The sequence below is a fragment of the Coccinella septempunctata genome, chromosome 3 (genome assembly GCF_907165205.1).
Source record: "Coccinella septempunctata chromosome 3, icCocSept1.1, whole genome shotgun sequence".
Taxonomy (NCBI): domain Eukaryota; kingdom Metazoa; phylum Arthropoda; class Insecta; order Coleoptera; family Coccinellidae; genus Coccinella; species Coccinella septempunctata.
In genome coordinates this window covers 3163518-3180137 of record NC_058191.1, presented here as the reverse complement: position 1 = coordinate 3180137, position 16620 = coordinate 3163518, and the positions used below count along the sequence as shown (strand labels likewise).

Below are 16620 nucleotides of genomic sequence, written 5' to 3'. Positions count from 1 at the left end.
GGAGTATAGTATTACCTCAGAAATTTGACCTTCCGTTTCGATACGACGTCTATTCTTGTATGGTATAGATAGATAAATATACTTTATTTGATCCATTATATCCTTACAGATGTGAATCCCCTTACAAAACTACGAAAACCAATAATTACTATCTATAACCTACCCTAAAAAACCTTAACAATATATTTATCTATCAATTACTTTAAATTTCGTTTAAATCTCATATGATGATGATAATATTCAACTTAACATGGAGATTTGATGTGGTAGCAGAATAAAACTAAAGAAAACTAACTAACTAACTAAAGGTGCATACAGATTACTGTGACGTTACGTGGGCTCACGTCATAATGCTCATGATTCAAACATCTAAACATTGGATTTCGCGCAAAATCCTTTTTCAGATTTTTGAATGTCGGAAAATATCGAATCGACATAATTGACGATTGAAATTCATTCTGAAAGGATTCTGCATTTCTTAATAAACTTTTTAGGGTTTTCAAATCGTTGATTTCATTTTTAATTCATTTTGTTTCAGAGATTGGGAGTGAAAACCCTAAAAAGTTTATTAAGAAATAATTGACGATTATACAAACTGATTGAAGGCATAGCAAATCTGGTTATTTGGATGGAATAAAAATTCAATTATTGACACATAATATGCAGTAGCTTCAGGAGAGTTAATTGGTAATAAATTGATTAATTTTTTTTATCTATAATTAACAAAAAATTGCTACTAGGCAACTGTTTGCAAGCAACAAGCTTTCGAAATCTGTTATAAATTGAATTCGATTTTCAATTATCCATGTCCTTGGGTTGTATTACTTCTGACAAAAGACAATAGACGTTAGCACAAAAACCACTCTGTACTGTAGATATGATTGAAAAGCTGACCGTTTCTTAATCTGACTCGAACAAATATATTCCTAGAAATTCTTTCTAAAATATTCGTTATTACTGGGTGTTCGCATCTTGTTATATTAGTATAGAATACTTACCTGTATTCCGTCAAGCGTTCCTAGTCCATCCTTCGTAAGATTCCCCAATACCTGATTGCCCTCGCCATTTTTACCTGTATATCCTGGGTTGTTGGGCATGTTACTCAGGAATCGTTTTTCATGGAAAAGTTCCCCCAAATAGGAACAAGCCAGATAATTTTCGATATTAGTTGTACGTTTCTGCAGGGGATGATAAGGATAGGAGTATAATTTCGGCACGAACACGGGAGGAAATTTATCCGCCAGAGATCCGGTCAGTTCAGTTTCGAAAGAAATATTACTTGTCAGGCTCGCTGTGCTTTCGGCCCTGCTGTCGACTGAGAACTTTTTCAAACTGATGGGTTTCAAATGAGTTATCCGAGGGATATTTCGAATCTTCATTATTTTCTCACTGTAAATACAAGAATGATTAGTTATCATAGTCTTGAGATGGCTTATGCTATGTTGGGTATTATTATGAAACTCTAGAACAGGTCGAGCAGTTCAAATACTTGGAAAGCTCCACAAATACTAGGGCTAACCTAAACACGGAAATACACAACCGTATCTATTCGGCATCACGGGCATTCTGGAAGCTAGAGCACAGAGACAGAGACCTCAATTTGAAGACCAAGACAGCTGTTTACAAAGCAGTCGTCCTACCATAGCTTCTTTACGGAAGCGAAAGCTGGACGCGCTACAGGCGACATATTAAACAGCTTGAACAAACGCAACAACGTCATCTAAGACAGATAATGCAAATCAGATGGTTCCACAAAGTTTCGAATGCAGAAGTCTAGCAACGCGCGGGTTGTACAATAATTGAGACTGAAGTAACGAGCGCCCGACTCAGATGGAGCGGTCACATTCTGAGGATGCAAGACTCCCCAATATAGCTCTGTATGGCGAATTCACAGAGGTTGCTGGGAAAGCAGGAGGCCAGTATAAGCGGTTTAAGGATATACTATATCAAATCCCTAAAATCAGTTAATGCCAATCATAACTGGGAACAACTAGCGTTAGACAGATCACAGTGGAGATCTATGGTACACAGTTATAATGAAGACACGAGAAGAATACAGCGGCGGCCAGATATGGTTTGTGACTATCCATGCCCGGAGTGCAGATCACAGTTAAGTCTCTTCAGCCCTAAAAATTTTTTTTGTCTTTTTGTAGATTTATTCCCGGTAACGGGATACAGCAATAAATAAATGAATGAATGAAAGGGTATTATAAATAATCTTGGTATTGCAGACTTGTTGACCCATTAATCTGTCGCAAATCAGAGGCGGTTTTCCTAATCTGACAATTTGAAGATGAAAGCAATGCATTTTTTAAAAATATCTGCCTTACTTTGCTTTTAGTCATTATTATTAAAGCTGTAGATAATAAAAATTCCCCAAAACTTTTGTCTGCACCAATTTTACTTACTCTTAACGTTTCTGATCTTCGAGGGTGATGAGGATAAGGAGCTTTTATACTTTCATAAAAGGATTTGAATCCAAAGTTTCCGTTGTTCTCCAACCATTAGTTTCAAAATATGGAAAAAACAAGCCACCGCGCTCAAAAATGTAGTTTGACGCCCTCCTCATATTTTCGTCACGCAAATTGAGAGAATGTATACTTTTCAACATACATATATGTTTGTCCAGTTTGTGATGAATTACCCTTCATATTATATGTTACGCAATTGATTAATGATTGAATAATAATATACTTACTGAATGTAATAGCAATGGATTTCCTGTTGTCAACAACTTTATCGTTTTTATCGCAAGCAAGTTACGCTCTTATCAAACTGCCGCGGTAGCTTAGAGCTCAGTTTTAGCATAGCTTCGGCTTTCAGAATTTTATGCATTGGGTTCAAACCTTGAATCGGAAAAACTTTTTCGTTTATTAGCAATTACGAACTCGGCTAGTATCTCCTATTTATACCCTATACAAACTGCAGAAATCATGGGATAACAAAACTCGGCTAAAATGCGCTCCACTAGAGAAATTGCGGAAAGCATGGAATCCGCTTATTTAAAAGGTATATATAGGTATATCAGAAATGATGAACCATTTGGCACCGACGATCGCGATCGACTTCCACGATGAGAAGGAACTCGATAAGGTGTTGCTTGAAAACGAGATATCCCACATCACCGTATATCATATGAACATCAGAAGTCTCAAAAAACATGCGGATCAGTTACGGGCTTTTCTAAATCGACTTTCGGGAAGATTCGACTTGATATGTTTGACGGAAACTTTCATTATGAAAAAAGAAATCGTTTTGAAAGGTTACCAGCCTATGGAATACAGCAATGGGAGATACAATGGGCATGATGGGGTTGTGGTCTACATACGGGAAGGACTGAAATACTCTGTTAGGATCGAAGAAATACATGAGACTAGGGCTATAGAAATCAGACTATCGTTAGGAGACGAAAGTTTCCTAGTAACGGTAGTGTATAGATCTCCCGGAACATCCATTCCACTATTCGTAGCTTGTCTACGCACATATTTACACAAAACGAAGAATGAAAAATTTCATGCCATCATAGGTGATATAAATATAGATCTATTCAAAGTAATTTCGAAAAATTATCAACGAGTAATGGAACAATATAACTTCAAGTCTAGAATAGACAGACCCACAAGAGTGCAAGGAATGTCCAAAACTTGTATCGATCATATATTCTTAAAAGCTGGAAAATTGGATGGGGCATGCATTTCAGCTATATATGATACGTCCATAACAGATCACAAAAGTACAATTTTGGCCATTCCAAAAGAAATGATTGAAGATGGACAGGAACATCCTTGAATGAATATATTTTTTCCTTTGGGCTTTATTTTAGTTCAACGAACAGGAACGTATGAGTTTGGAGGAGGTATACTAATTAGTTCCTGACTATGGCAATATTTTTTGGAGGATGCGCCTTGAATTCTACCAGCCCAATACGTGCTCATATATGCTGAATTGCGAAATGGTCGTATGCACCGTTTCATCAAACAAAGTTCCATTTCTGCAACCGTCTTTATCTCAAAGCAATATTCTGTACGATAAAATTTGATGTTTCTTTCGTTTAAAGAAACGATGCATAAGGTGTAGTTCAGTGTCGAGCTAATTAGTATACCTCCTGCAAACTCTTACCTTCCTGTTTGTTGAAGCAAAATGAAGCCCAAAGGAAAAAATATATTCAAGTATTCAAGGATGTTCCTGTCCATCTTCAATCATTTCTTTTGAAATGGCCAAAATAGTACTTTTGTGATCTGTTATGGACGCATCATATATACCTGAAATGCATGCCCCAACCAATTTTCCAGCTTTCAAGAATATATGATCGATACAAGTTTTGGACTTTCCTTGCACTCTTGTGGGTCTGTCTATTCTAGACTCGAAGTCATATTGTTTCATTACTCGTTGATACTTCTTCGAATTTACTTTCAATAGGTCTATATTCATATCACCTATGATGGCATGAAACTTTTCATTCTTCGTTTTGTGTAAATATCTGCGTAGACAAGCTACGAATAGTGGAATGGATGTTCTGGGTGACCTATACACTACCGTTACTAGGAAACTTTCGTCTCCCAACGATAGTCTTATTTCTATCGCCCTAGTCTCATGTATTTCTTCGAACCTAACAGAGTATTTCAGTTCTTCCCGTATGTAGACCACGACCCCATCATGCCCATTGTATCTCCCATTGCTGTATATCATAGGCTGATAACCATCCAAAACGATTTCTTTTCTCAGTATAAAAGTTTCCGTCAAACATATCAAGTCGAACCTTCCTGACGGTCGATTTAGAAAAGCTCGTAACTGATCCGCATGTTTTTTGAGACTTCTGATGTTCATATGAAATACGCTGATGTAGGATTTCTCGTTTTCAAGCAACACCCTATCGAGTTCCTTCTCATCGTGGAAGTCGATCGCGATCTTCGCTGCCAAATGGAACATCCTCTCTTATATATAGCTCCTTTTAAATAAGCAGATCTCATGCTTTCCGCAATTTCTCTAGTGCAACAGATTTTGGCCGAATTTGGGTATCTCATGATTTCTGAAGTTCGTATAGGGTATAAATAGGAGATACTAGCCGAGTTGGTATTTGCTGGGAAACGAAAAAGTTTTCCCGATTCAGGGTTTGAACCTAAAGCATAAAATTCTGCAAGCCGGAGCTATGCTAAAACGAGTCCTAAGCTACCGTGGCAGTTTGATAAGCGCGTATTTTGTATGCAATAAGAACGATAATGTTGTTGAAAGTAGGAAATCCATATATGTATTGTATGCAGTAGGTATTTAGTCCAATACTTGGAGATCAAAAAGAGGTGTTTGAATGCAAAAGGTGGGGTAGTAGCGATTTTTTGGTATATTGTTAGACTCAGGACTCTAATGAAAAATCCAAGTATGCGCTCGAGCTCGATTTTAGGTACAAAAATTTGCTTTTTTGATAATAACTCAAAAACGGTGGCTTTCACGACAAAACATAAGCCATACAAAGTTAAAGAAGACAAAATTTTCTAAATTTTTTGTAGAAAAAATTTTTTTGTAGCAAAAGCACGTGTCTGCCGATGTCCCTTTTGTGAAAAAATTGTGGTGCATGTTTCACATGAGCGATTTTCAGCCAATGAAAAAAATAAAATAATGAGGATAAATTCAGATGCATACTACCCGCCGATATGAATATCAACAAGTGTTACGATCTGAATTGAGCTAGCCAATTTGCCATCGTCAAGGCCCCAAATGGAGTAAGAAAACCAGATGCTAACCGTGGTTTCGGCCTCATTTGGCCTCATCAGAGCAACATAGCATTTTTCTACGGTGGAGAACGTTTGGAATTGATGGAACTCTATTCAATGTTGGCATGTTCTACTGGGTAATATTTACCCAGAGCGCCACCCAACATGAAACGGTGTCCGATTCAATCCCCTCTAGATAGAAAGCAAGACGAAGACAATAGCATATGTCCCATATTTTCCCTAATTGGGTGGCGCTCTGGGTAAATATTACCCAGTACAACATGCCAACATTGAATAGAGTTCCATCAATTCCAAATGTTCTCCACCGTAGAAAAATGCTATGTAGCTGTGATGAGGCCAAATGAGGCCGAAACCATGGTCAGCATCTGCTTTTCTCCATTTGGGGCCTTGACGATGGCAAATTGGCTAGCTCAATTCAGATCGTAACACTTGTTGATATTCATACCGGCGGGTAGTATGCATCTGAATTTATCCTCATTATTTTATTCATTGCCTCTCCGTTTAGGCGCGATCATTCTTTATCAGGAAAAAAATAAAGTTCGTCTCATATCAATGCTGAGAAACAAATTTGAGTTGAACAGCTGAAAAATGACACCGATGTACTAATTGTCAACACTGCAATTTCATTATGCAGTGAATCAATATCTGATGCTGTATTTGTGGTCGGGGAAGACGTCGACCTTTTAGTTCTTCTGGCAGCCTTAGCACCAGCCGAAAGTTCTATCTACTTCCGTAAACCTGGTGGGAAGTTGAAGCAAGTAGCTTCAAATATGAAGAAGCAACCAAGCACATTCTGTTCTTGCATGCCTTCAGTGGTTGTGACACTACGTCATCCCCATTCAATCAGGGAAGAACTAAATTTTGTACGCTGATAGAAAAGAACAGAACGGTTCATGAAATAATAAAAATTTTCAACCAAGATGCCACACCATAGGAGATTGCCGAGGCCGGAGCACGCTTTCTTGTAGCTTCATATGGTGGCAACTTGGATAAAGAGAGTTTGGAAGAGATTCGTTTTCAACGCTTCGCCAAATCTACGGTGAAAAGTAGATTCAATCTTGCCTCTTTGCCGCCTACAAAAGACGCGGCGCGATTCCAAAAGTAGTAGAAATCAAATGAAAATATTCAAGTGCCTTTTATTTGTTTTTTTAATAATGTAAGAATATAATTACATTCAATAAGAATAAGAAAACAAAACTCAATCAAAATGAAGTTTCCGCATTTTTTTTTCAAATAGTGCTACTTCACGGAACTGTAACTCCTAACATATAAGTGCTACAAAAAAATTCTTTCAACAAAAAATGTAGGGAATTTTGTTCTTTTTATTTTTGTATGGGACATCCTTTGTCGTTAAGGCCATCGTTTTTGAGTTATCATCAAAAAACCAAATATTGTACCTAAAATTCAAAATGGCCGCAACTTGGATTCTTCATTAGGACCGTGAGCTTAAAACATACTACCCCACCTTTTGCATTCAAAAAACCTCCACGTACTGGGCTAATATTATTATTCAATTATTAATCAATTGCGTAACATATAATAAAAAGGGTAATAAACTGGATAAACATATATATGATCGGTAGATGATACCAGGAGAATCATTTTTACCTTATGACATATTTGTATGTATTTATATCTACCCTGTTTTCGAAGCATAATAGGTAAGCGAGATACAGGGTGTTCAACGTCATTTTTGAACGAACTACATTGTTCGTGTTTTTCATTTCTCAGTTGCCAAATTGAATTTCAGTTTCTGAATGAACAATAATATTTTCTGAGTATTTCAGTAAAAACAGAATATTCAAAATCGAAGAAGACTGTCTGGAGCGAAAAAAATTTCACCCGACATTTCACAAAGTTTTGTACTTCTTTTTATAACTGACACGAATATAGCAACAGGACGAATTTTTTACTGTAGCCGTCCACATGTGTCGTTCGTACGTCTAAAATAAAAAAAAACTTGGGCTTTGGGGCCCAAAATTGTTGCATTTGTCTGTTGAAGCATTCCGATGGTAATATGAATTCATCATAAAAATTGAAAAAGAAACTGTGTTGATTTCTCTTTTGTACTTTTTTGTTTTTTATTTTTGTTTCTACCGAAACAAAGTACAAGGTGGGCAAATTTCGATGTTTTAGCACTACAGCTTTTGAACCAGAGGAGATAGACAAAATCTGATACCCCATTCTCGTTTTCTTTTTCTGAGAAACTAACAATAGTAGTAGTCATTTTTGGCCACCTTCTTTTGTTTTCGAGTTATAAGCGAAAATTGGAAAAATGGCGATTTCGAAATAAATTTATATCTCCGCTAATACTGATGATAGAGCTCTGAAATTCAAACATTATACAGGCACTTTTTTGAGTAAAATCCAGTGGCGTGCTTCCTTTTTTAGCAGGATTTTTAATTACGAAGCTATTACCCAAAGTTATGTTTCTTTAAATGGGAACACTAGATTTCTGTGCAATTTTTTGAAAGCTAAATATTTACTGATTTCAAAAATATAAAACATCATATGGTTTACATCAATATAAATAATAGAAAATGGTCAAAAACTTTTTTTCTCAATATTTCTATGGTTTCAACTTTTAACGAGCACAGAAAAATAGAGCTTCCTATAATAAAGCCATATTTTCGCGATTAAGACGCGTGAAGCGTCTTTAAGCGGTGCTATTCGAGCGAATAAGTCATGACGTCAGTCTTTAAGACGCTTTAAGCGGAACCTGGCGGTCTGTGGAGAGCGCCTGTGTCATAGAGTCATCTTGTCTCTGGCCTGTGCACAGATATATCCATAGAGAAAGGGAAAGTCCCTTGTCTCTGGATATATCTATATCTCTGGGCCTGTGTCGTCTTAAGCGGAAAGAGGTAATATAAAGAAGAAGGGAGAATATGTTGTTTATATCGAATTTGATTTGAATTCCTACTAGGGAAGAGTGCTTTTATTGCCAATAATGCAGTTTCTGCATTATCATTTAGAATAAATAAATATATTTCAAATAATAGCCAAAGAACAGAAATTGAAAAATTCACAATTCGATTCGCTGTCTAATGTCAACGACAGATGACTCAACCATCAGCGATATTCTATTTTTGCGACAACAAAATTAATGACGTCACGCTTAAAGACGCTTTAAGACATCGATTAAGACGCTTAATCGCCAAAATATGGCTTAAGAGCAGTCTCCTTCCGGCAATATCATTCTTTCTATGCTTTTTCCAATTTTCATAAAATTTGAATCTTGGAGAAATTGAGTAAGAAGCATAGAAACAAGAGGACTAATAGAAGGAGACTGTGGTAAGATGCTACATTTTTCTATTCTCAACGGAAGTTGAAACCATAGAAACATTGAGAAAAAAGGTTTCTGACCATTTTTATTATTCATATTGATGCAAACCATATGATGTTATATATTTTTGAAATCAGTAAAAATTAAGCTTTTAAAAAATTGCACAGAAATCTAGTGTTCCCATTTGAAAAAACATAACTCCGGGTCATAGCTCCGTAATTAAAAATCCTGCTAAAAAGGCGAGCACGCCACTGGATACTACGTAAAAAAGTGCCTGTATAATGTTTCAATTTAAGAGCTTTATCATCAGTATTAGCGGAGATATAAATTTATTTCGAAATCGCCATTTTTCCAATTTTCGCTTATAACTCGAAAATAAATGAAGGTGGCCAAAAATGACTACTACCCTTGTTTGTTTCTCAGAAAAAGAGAACGAGAATGGGGTATCAGATTTTGTCTATCTCCTCTGGATCAAAAGCTGTAGTGCTAAAACATCGAAATTTGCCCACCCTGTACATATACTCTCAGTAATAAGTAATGAAATTTGGTATACAACACTTGAGTTAAAAATGTTTATTAATTTGAAAAAACATACCTACTCGCCCTTTCGGCTCGTAGGTTAAACTTTCTTCTCTTGAATAAATATTCAATTAACTCACTTGTATAAATGACTAGATATTATCGGTTAGTGAGTGGTGGCTTAAACTCCGAAAGACTTCCGAACCCTACTAGGAGTCACAGGCACTTACCTGAATCCCGTCTTTTTTTTCCTACGGTTGATATCTTTTTTCGTGGCTGAACCTCTTTCAGATATGCTCCTTTTTGCCTCATCTATTTCTTCTTCTTCTTCCTCCTCTTCCTCTTCTAATGAAACATTCAATGGTCTCACTGGCTTTTGCGGCTTAACGGAACCTATGATGTTGGTTTCTGTTTCTAGCACACGAGACTTCGTTTTTCTCTTTCTCTTTCTTTGTTTTGGTTGATCTCTCTCCTTCATTGCATTTTCCTGCCAAGCCTGTTTCCGGATTATCTCGTAATAATCGCGCAATGGATGTCCGGCTCTTTTTCCTACGCAATCCTCTATTGCATTCTGTGCCTGAAAGTATAAGGATGTTAAAATTAGAGGGGCAATACGCATACGAAACTATAGTAATTTAATAGCCTTATCATGAAAATATAAATTATATATTCAATTCAATTCAATTCAATTTATTCATCAAAAGGTATACAATCAAAATAAATATTGAACAATCTTGCAGGAATATGCAGCCTAAGCAAGCTTGTATGCTGTCATACCCTGCAACCACAAGTGATGATAACCATATAAAGCATGTAAAATTTCTCAATAAGATCCCTAAAACTAAGAAAAAGCAACACAAAGATAAATAACTAATTGAACGATATGTATATCCAAAACAAAATTACTTCAATAGGGTAGCCTCGAATCTATCAGAATTCAGAATTACACAATTTCGGAGCTGGTATTTAAAAACTCTGCTTTTTACATTCAGCGATGATGCCCTAAGTTCTTGGGGAAGGAGGTTATACAATTTGGAGCCATAATATGCAAGACTTCCCTGTGAGTGTTTTTTATGGAACCGAGGAACAACTAGATCCTTACGCAGATTCTGCCTGGTTTGAAACTCGTGGTGAATAAATTTTTTTTCTTTTTGATCTGATATAACAATACTTCATAGATGTATAACTGTTTCAAGCTCAATTGTCCAGATTCTATATAAAGCCTCTTAGTTCCAAACCTTCTACCAACTTTCAAGATTGTTTTAATTATGGCCTTATTGACAACATCGAGACAACCAATGTTATTCCTGTTCACACCACCCCACACTATAATGCCGTATCTCAATATCGACAATACAAGTGCCTCATAAACAAGAAAACATTTTTCCCTGGATAGAACACTCCTGGTGTTATAAAATATGTAGAGCAATTTCTTGAGTCGCCCGACAAGATAGGCAGCGTGTTCACCCCATCTTAGATGCTGATAAACGAGGACCCCTAAATACTTAATTGACATAGTTTTCTCTATTGTCGGGCAACGACATCCCAATCGGTCGCACCCTTCCCCATGCAAACTTATAAACCGAAAGTCAGGCTGATCAGACGCCGTAAGTGAAAACGATATAAATCTTGGTGTTCAAACTCAGCAAGCAGTGTGACAGCTGAACATTAATGAACTTCAATCCCCCCACTGCACTCTGATAAGCTTCCTCCCATGTGTTCCCTTTGAAGGTTATAACAGAATCATCTGCATAGGCCAAAATATCTAGATTTGAAACACGAAGCAGCCAATTAATGAAAACAAGCAAAAGGGTTAGACCCAATACAGTCCCCTGTGGAATACCAATATCAACCTTCAGTGGTTGACTCAATACATCCCCCATCTTGACGCACTGAAACCGGCCGTCCAAATAACTCTTAAATAACGTTAATGCAACACCTCTGATACCAGCATTCTCCAATCTGTCAATAAGCAAACGATGGTCCACCGTATCGAAGGCCTTTGTTAAGTCCAAAAAAACAGAAAGGACTTTCTTATCTTATTCTTATCCATATTATTAATGACCCCACCAATGAGTTCATGTATAGCATCTATGGTTGATATGTCAGATTCAGATTTGATGGAGACCTGTTTAACCTGAAGCGCCTCAGAGCAGAAACCCGTACAAATTTCATCACGAAACTTCAATATGCAGACGACTGCGCACCTATCTCTAGCAGCTCAGAGGATCTACAGATAATGTTGGACACCTATAAACATATGTACAAAGCTTTAGGTCTTAGACTCAATATTGACAAAACCAAAATCATGGTAAATTCGCCAGAGAGCCTTCAAACAGATATCAGCCTGGAGGATGAAACACTAGAACATTTCGGCAGTTCAAATACTTGGGAAGCTTCATGAATACTAGACAGCTGTTTACAAAGCTTCTTTACGAAAGCGAGAGCTGGAGGCCCTACAGGCGACATATTAAACAGCTTGAACAAACGCAACAACATCATCTAAGACAAATAATGCACATCACATGGTTCCACAAGGTTTCAAATGCAGAAGTGTTGCGGCGCGCATTCTGAGGATGCAAGACACAAGACTCCCCAAAATAGCTCTGTATGGCGAAGTCACAGAGGAAGCCCGGAAACCAGGAGGCCAGTATAAGCGGTTTATGAATATACTACATCAATCTCTAAAATCAGTTAATGTCAATCATAACTTTGAACAACTAGCGTTAGACAGATCACAGTGGAGGTCTTTGGTCCACATAAATGGAGACTCGAGAAGAATACAGAGGCTACAGCGGCGGCCAGATCTGGTTGGTGACTATCCATGCCCGGAGTGTAGAAGGATCTGTAGGTCACGGTCTCTTCAGTCACAAAAGGGCACACAGTCGCAAGAATCCCTAAGAAACGATGATGAATGAATGATGATGTTAATATAGTAGGTATATAGTAACTATTTGAAGACACTTCTCGCATCACTGTATCTTACAATTCAAGAAGGAAGCGCCCCCATCTCAAGTTAATAACTATGATTCATAGATCAATATCGTTCAAATATCTTCCAAGGGCCAATTCACTATGCTGACAACCCTATTGGCCGAGTATCGGAGAATCACCTGTTACACTTCCGATCAATATATTTTATATTCAAAGGTTAGGAAGAATCATAGGTACTCACTGTGAGACATCCCAATGCAAAGTATGGTGGTTGCTTGCGAATTTTCAAATTATTGAAACTATTCATCAAACATTTCTCGAATTCGCCATTCAAATATAAGAAATCAATTTTACGGGCCTTCCCAATAACATTTGCAGGATCAATTTTTTCGATTCTGTCAACATCTGCCAATCCTTTCTGCATGTCGAAGCATTTTGCATAAGCGTTTGCTCTTTTATACAATAAATCCGGATTTAGAGGATCATTTCCGAGTGCTTCTTTGTAATATCGTAATCCTGTAAATTAATGGTCATTTTTAGAAGTCAATTGTCAATGTGTCCGAAAGCAATTCGTAATATTTCAAGTTTGGGCACTCCAAATTGAAGATAGAATTATAAGGTAAGTTGGTAAATATCACATTTCCATCTACAGTTATGTTGATCGTTTATCGAGAGAAAAACTTCTCGAACTGTGACTATCGAAAACTTTCCAAAAAGATGGAATCAGTTAAACGATCTTCAAGACCGAACGGCTGCAAGGAGCTCAAATAAAAATTATTTTCTCCTGAACATACCTTCACATATTGCGAAGTTTGGTAAGAAAATATAGGTTTTCGAACACGCTGAATCTATTACAGGCAATTTCGAAAGCCTATCTTCGTTCGTTCAGATTTTCATCTTGAATATGGCATTTTTCAAAAATTGCAATTTTCAATCTGCGATATCTCCTGTTATATTCGTCTGATCCAATTGGGATTTCCGGTTATATAATCAGCGTTGCCTAGGCTTCCACCCTAGCACAAAAACTCGATTTCGAAAATCTCGATTTATTGGGTCAAAAATGAGCAAGGGGTTAGACCCCTCTAAAATGACATATTTGCTACTGTAATAACGCACCCCGTATCTCGATCAGTAGAAGAGCGGCTTTCCACTGATCATGGGGTGATTATTTTTAGATGTTAAATACACAAAAATTGAAGGCCCTCGAAGGGGAAATAATGTGGATCCGGCCCGTCGCACGAAGGACAGGTCTTGAAGTTGAATATTATTATTTCTGGGGAGATGTTTAAATGAAACTCATGAAAAACTTTAACAATTAAATCTATTGGAAAAATAAAATTGGAACTTCTCTACAAATACGTACTCGGTCGAAGACGACCAACAAAAAAAATCTTCAATTTCTTAAACACATGCAAATAAGCGCAAAGCAATAAAACATACTTTCATAACCAAAATCTTGGGTTAAAATTCAACTTCCCAACTTAGCGCTCAATAATAAATCAGTACTTTATCAAAGAATTTTAGAGGAGCTTTCAAGACTCTGGACGAATAAACTTGGAACTTTCTACCTTTTCTGCGTCTGCTGTTTGTCTGACGCTGCCGATGAAAACTTTTCGACACCAGACTTTACCCGCACTAATCGGCGAATTCTTTATATCTGGTCTTACTACGAATCAAGAAAATTAACGATCACTCCTCGAATGTTACTTTACTGATTTCCGATAAACTGACTTGAACTTCAAATTATTTCCAAATTTCTTCAACTACCTAATTCCCGATATTCCGTTCCTACTTCAACAAAACCAACAAAAACAAAGGACTGGACTTTTCTTTATACTGAACTTTTCCAAATATCTATGAGCCGACCGAGTCTCCGATTCTATTCCGTGATCTACCTAGACTTTTCTCTTACTTCGTGAAAACCTATTTATTCTAAGTCCCTTTTCTCTTTCCTTAATGACTGACTCTACAATGATTTATAATTTCTCTACTTTTCCGTACCGACTCGAAGGGGTATATTTTCCGATATTTTACAGATCACGTTCCCGGACCGACTGACTAACTTTTTCCGATGTACCTTTTTCCCCAGTCTTTCTCTCCCACGCTATGGGTGGTACCAAAACGTCCCAAAATCGAAATCATTGGACGATCATTATTGCTGAGTTGAAAAATCAGCGTTCCCAAGCTGGACGGTTACAAGAATATTTCGACTACTCCGCATTTTGAGAATTGTTTTCTTCTCAGGGTCTCCAGACTAATAAATCTTTCTTAATCTACATGACTAACCATTTTCGCTTGTTCCGAAGTCCCTATCGCCGGATATTGGGATCAATTACATAGGCCGCCGATCACCGGTTGCTCTCTGAAAACGTAGGGTATTAATAACTGCTGATTTTCTGACTGAGCGACACTAACTCTTTCAACTATTATCGAGCTGGTTATTATTGAAATTCCCAAGATTTAATACCGTCTGATCTCAAGCACCTCGAAGTATCGTATTTCCAACTAAAAATCGCCTCTGCAGCACGGCTGCAACAATGTATAAAAATTCTAGCGATACCTTTTTCGAATTATGCCAAATTTATTCGGAATCTCGTATTCCGATTTATTACAACACTCCCTCCTTTTAAAAAGTTTTGGCATTGGATGCCACAACTTTTCCTAAATCATCATATATTCGTCCAAAGTCCATCATGTCCTGCTCTTTCCTAAAACTAACATTCACAAACTTAAGTTTCATAAGCGAATTTATCTCACAAGCTACACTTCCTTCCTCATCACTTAACCTACAAATGCTCTAACTCTACTTATGTAGTAGTCCTTTAAATCACACATCATATTTAAGCTCTATAAACATAAAATAACAAAAAAAAACAAACATAAACAAACTAAACCTAAATAGTACACTCTTCGGACAATGGTCATCAAAACAGTTTCTACCCTCATCTTTTCCTTAATCACTTCACAATCTCCAACATAGAGTTCCTTAGGTTCAATTTTCGGAATTCTTTCTCACTATCGCGAACATTCTCACACAACCATAGACATCCTCGGAATCATGTGGAATAACTCTTCAGGTGAAAAACCAAAAGTTACCTCAGGTGGAAAAGTTTCTTTACACGGAACGCCACTGTTTAACCCGTGCTAATATCCATATCGTATGATCATCTGGGTTACGAAAACACAAACTCAGTTCGACCTTGTTGACGCGGCACATTATTCGGCGCATCGTTTACCGGCTATGTCTCTCAGTCCAGTGTGGTATCACTATTGGTAAAATTAGGTGTAGCCCTGGATATTGCTCGATTTATGTTTTGGTATGGTACTTTCGTCGTCGGATTTTTGCTCGCACCTTCGCGCCGTTATTCGTCTCCCATGAGTTGAAAACATTCTTTACTGAGTGAAGCATTTGATTAATCGCAGTTTGGTGAGCTTATTCTATTCCTTCTTGAACGTCAAAGTATGTAGTGGACAGTCTATGTCCCGCCGTCTCTAATCTAATTCTCTTCTGGTTAACTGACACTTGCATCTCTCGAAGAACCTTTTTAAGCTGAACCATCGTCGTTCTACTGATGACGATTACGTCTACCTCTGGATGATGAATTTCGAGCCTTATATGCAGACCGACATTGTTCCATAAACCACACTTGATCAGTTCAGAATACCCTCGTACGCACACGTTCACATATTGAGTTGAATGTCTCTCATTTCTTCTTTCTAATTCTTTGACGCACAACTTTTCGAGTTCATGAAAATTCTTAACATTTCTGATGAAATAGCCGCAATATTCGGTTTTCCGCACTATGGTATAATATCGCCGTCGCCACCTGGTAACTAAGGTTAATCACCATTCAGAGGTTATCCCACTGATGATGACCTGATGATTTGCCTTCCTTCTGGTTGAAAGCCTGGATTGTCTTTCAAAGATACCTTCTTTTGGACATTGATTGACCAAAACCAATTTATCGACTGAATATAAGAAAAACGAAAAAACATATGCAAAAATCATACAAAAACAATTCATCTCCCATGAGCATGCAATTTAATCATGGAGAAAACAATAATCATAAAAATACCTATCATAACTATATCAACAAAACTCGACCTTATCGTAAAAGCATGCAGAACGTTGTGCTCACGTTAAAGGGTGACCAC

At 37.2% G+C, this 16620-nt stretch overlaps 1 protein-coding gene across 3 annotated transcripts in view; it reads right to left on the bottom strand.

The window, feature by feature from the left end:
* Positions 1-16620, bottom strand: part of LOC123309639 (outer dynein arm-docking complex subunit 4-like) — a 69182-nt gene that overhangs the window by 42608 nt on the left and 9954 nt on the right. For 2 of the 3 annotated variants that reach the window (XM_044892841.1, XM_044892842.1), the window contains exons 2-4: positions 12707-12981; positions 9762-10108; positions 999-1389 (exon numbers count right to left, since the gene is read on the bottom strand). In XM_044892841.1, the coding sequence (XP_044748776.1) occupies positions 999-1389; positions 9762-10108; positions 12707-12981 (1013 nt within the window). The remainder of the gene's footprint in view (positions 1-998; positions 1390-9761; positions 10109-12706; positions 12982-16620) is intronic. The other variant, XM_044892843.1, reaches the window with a different exon arrangement.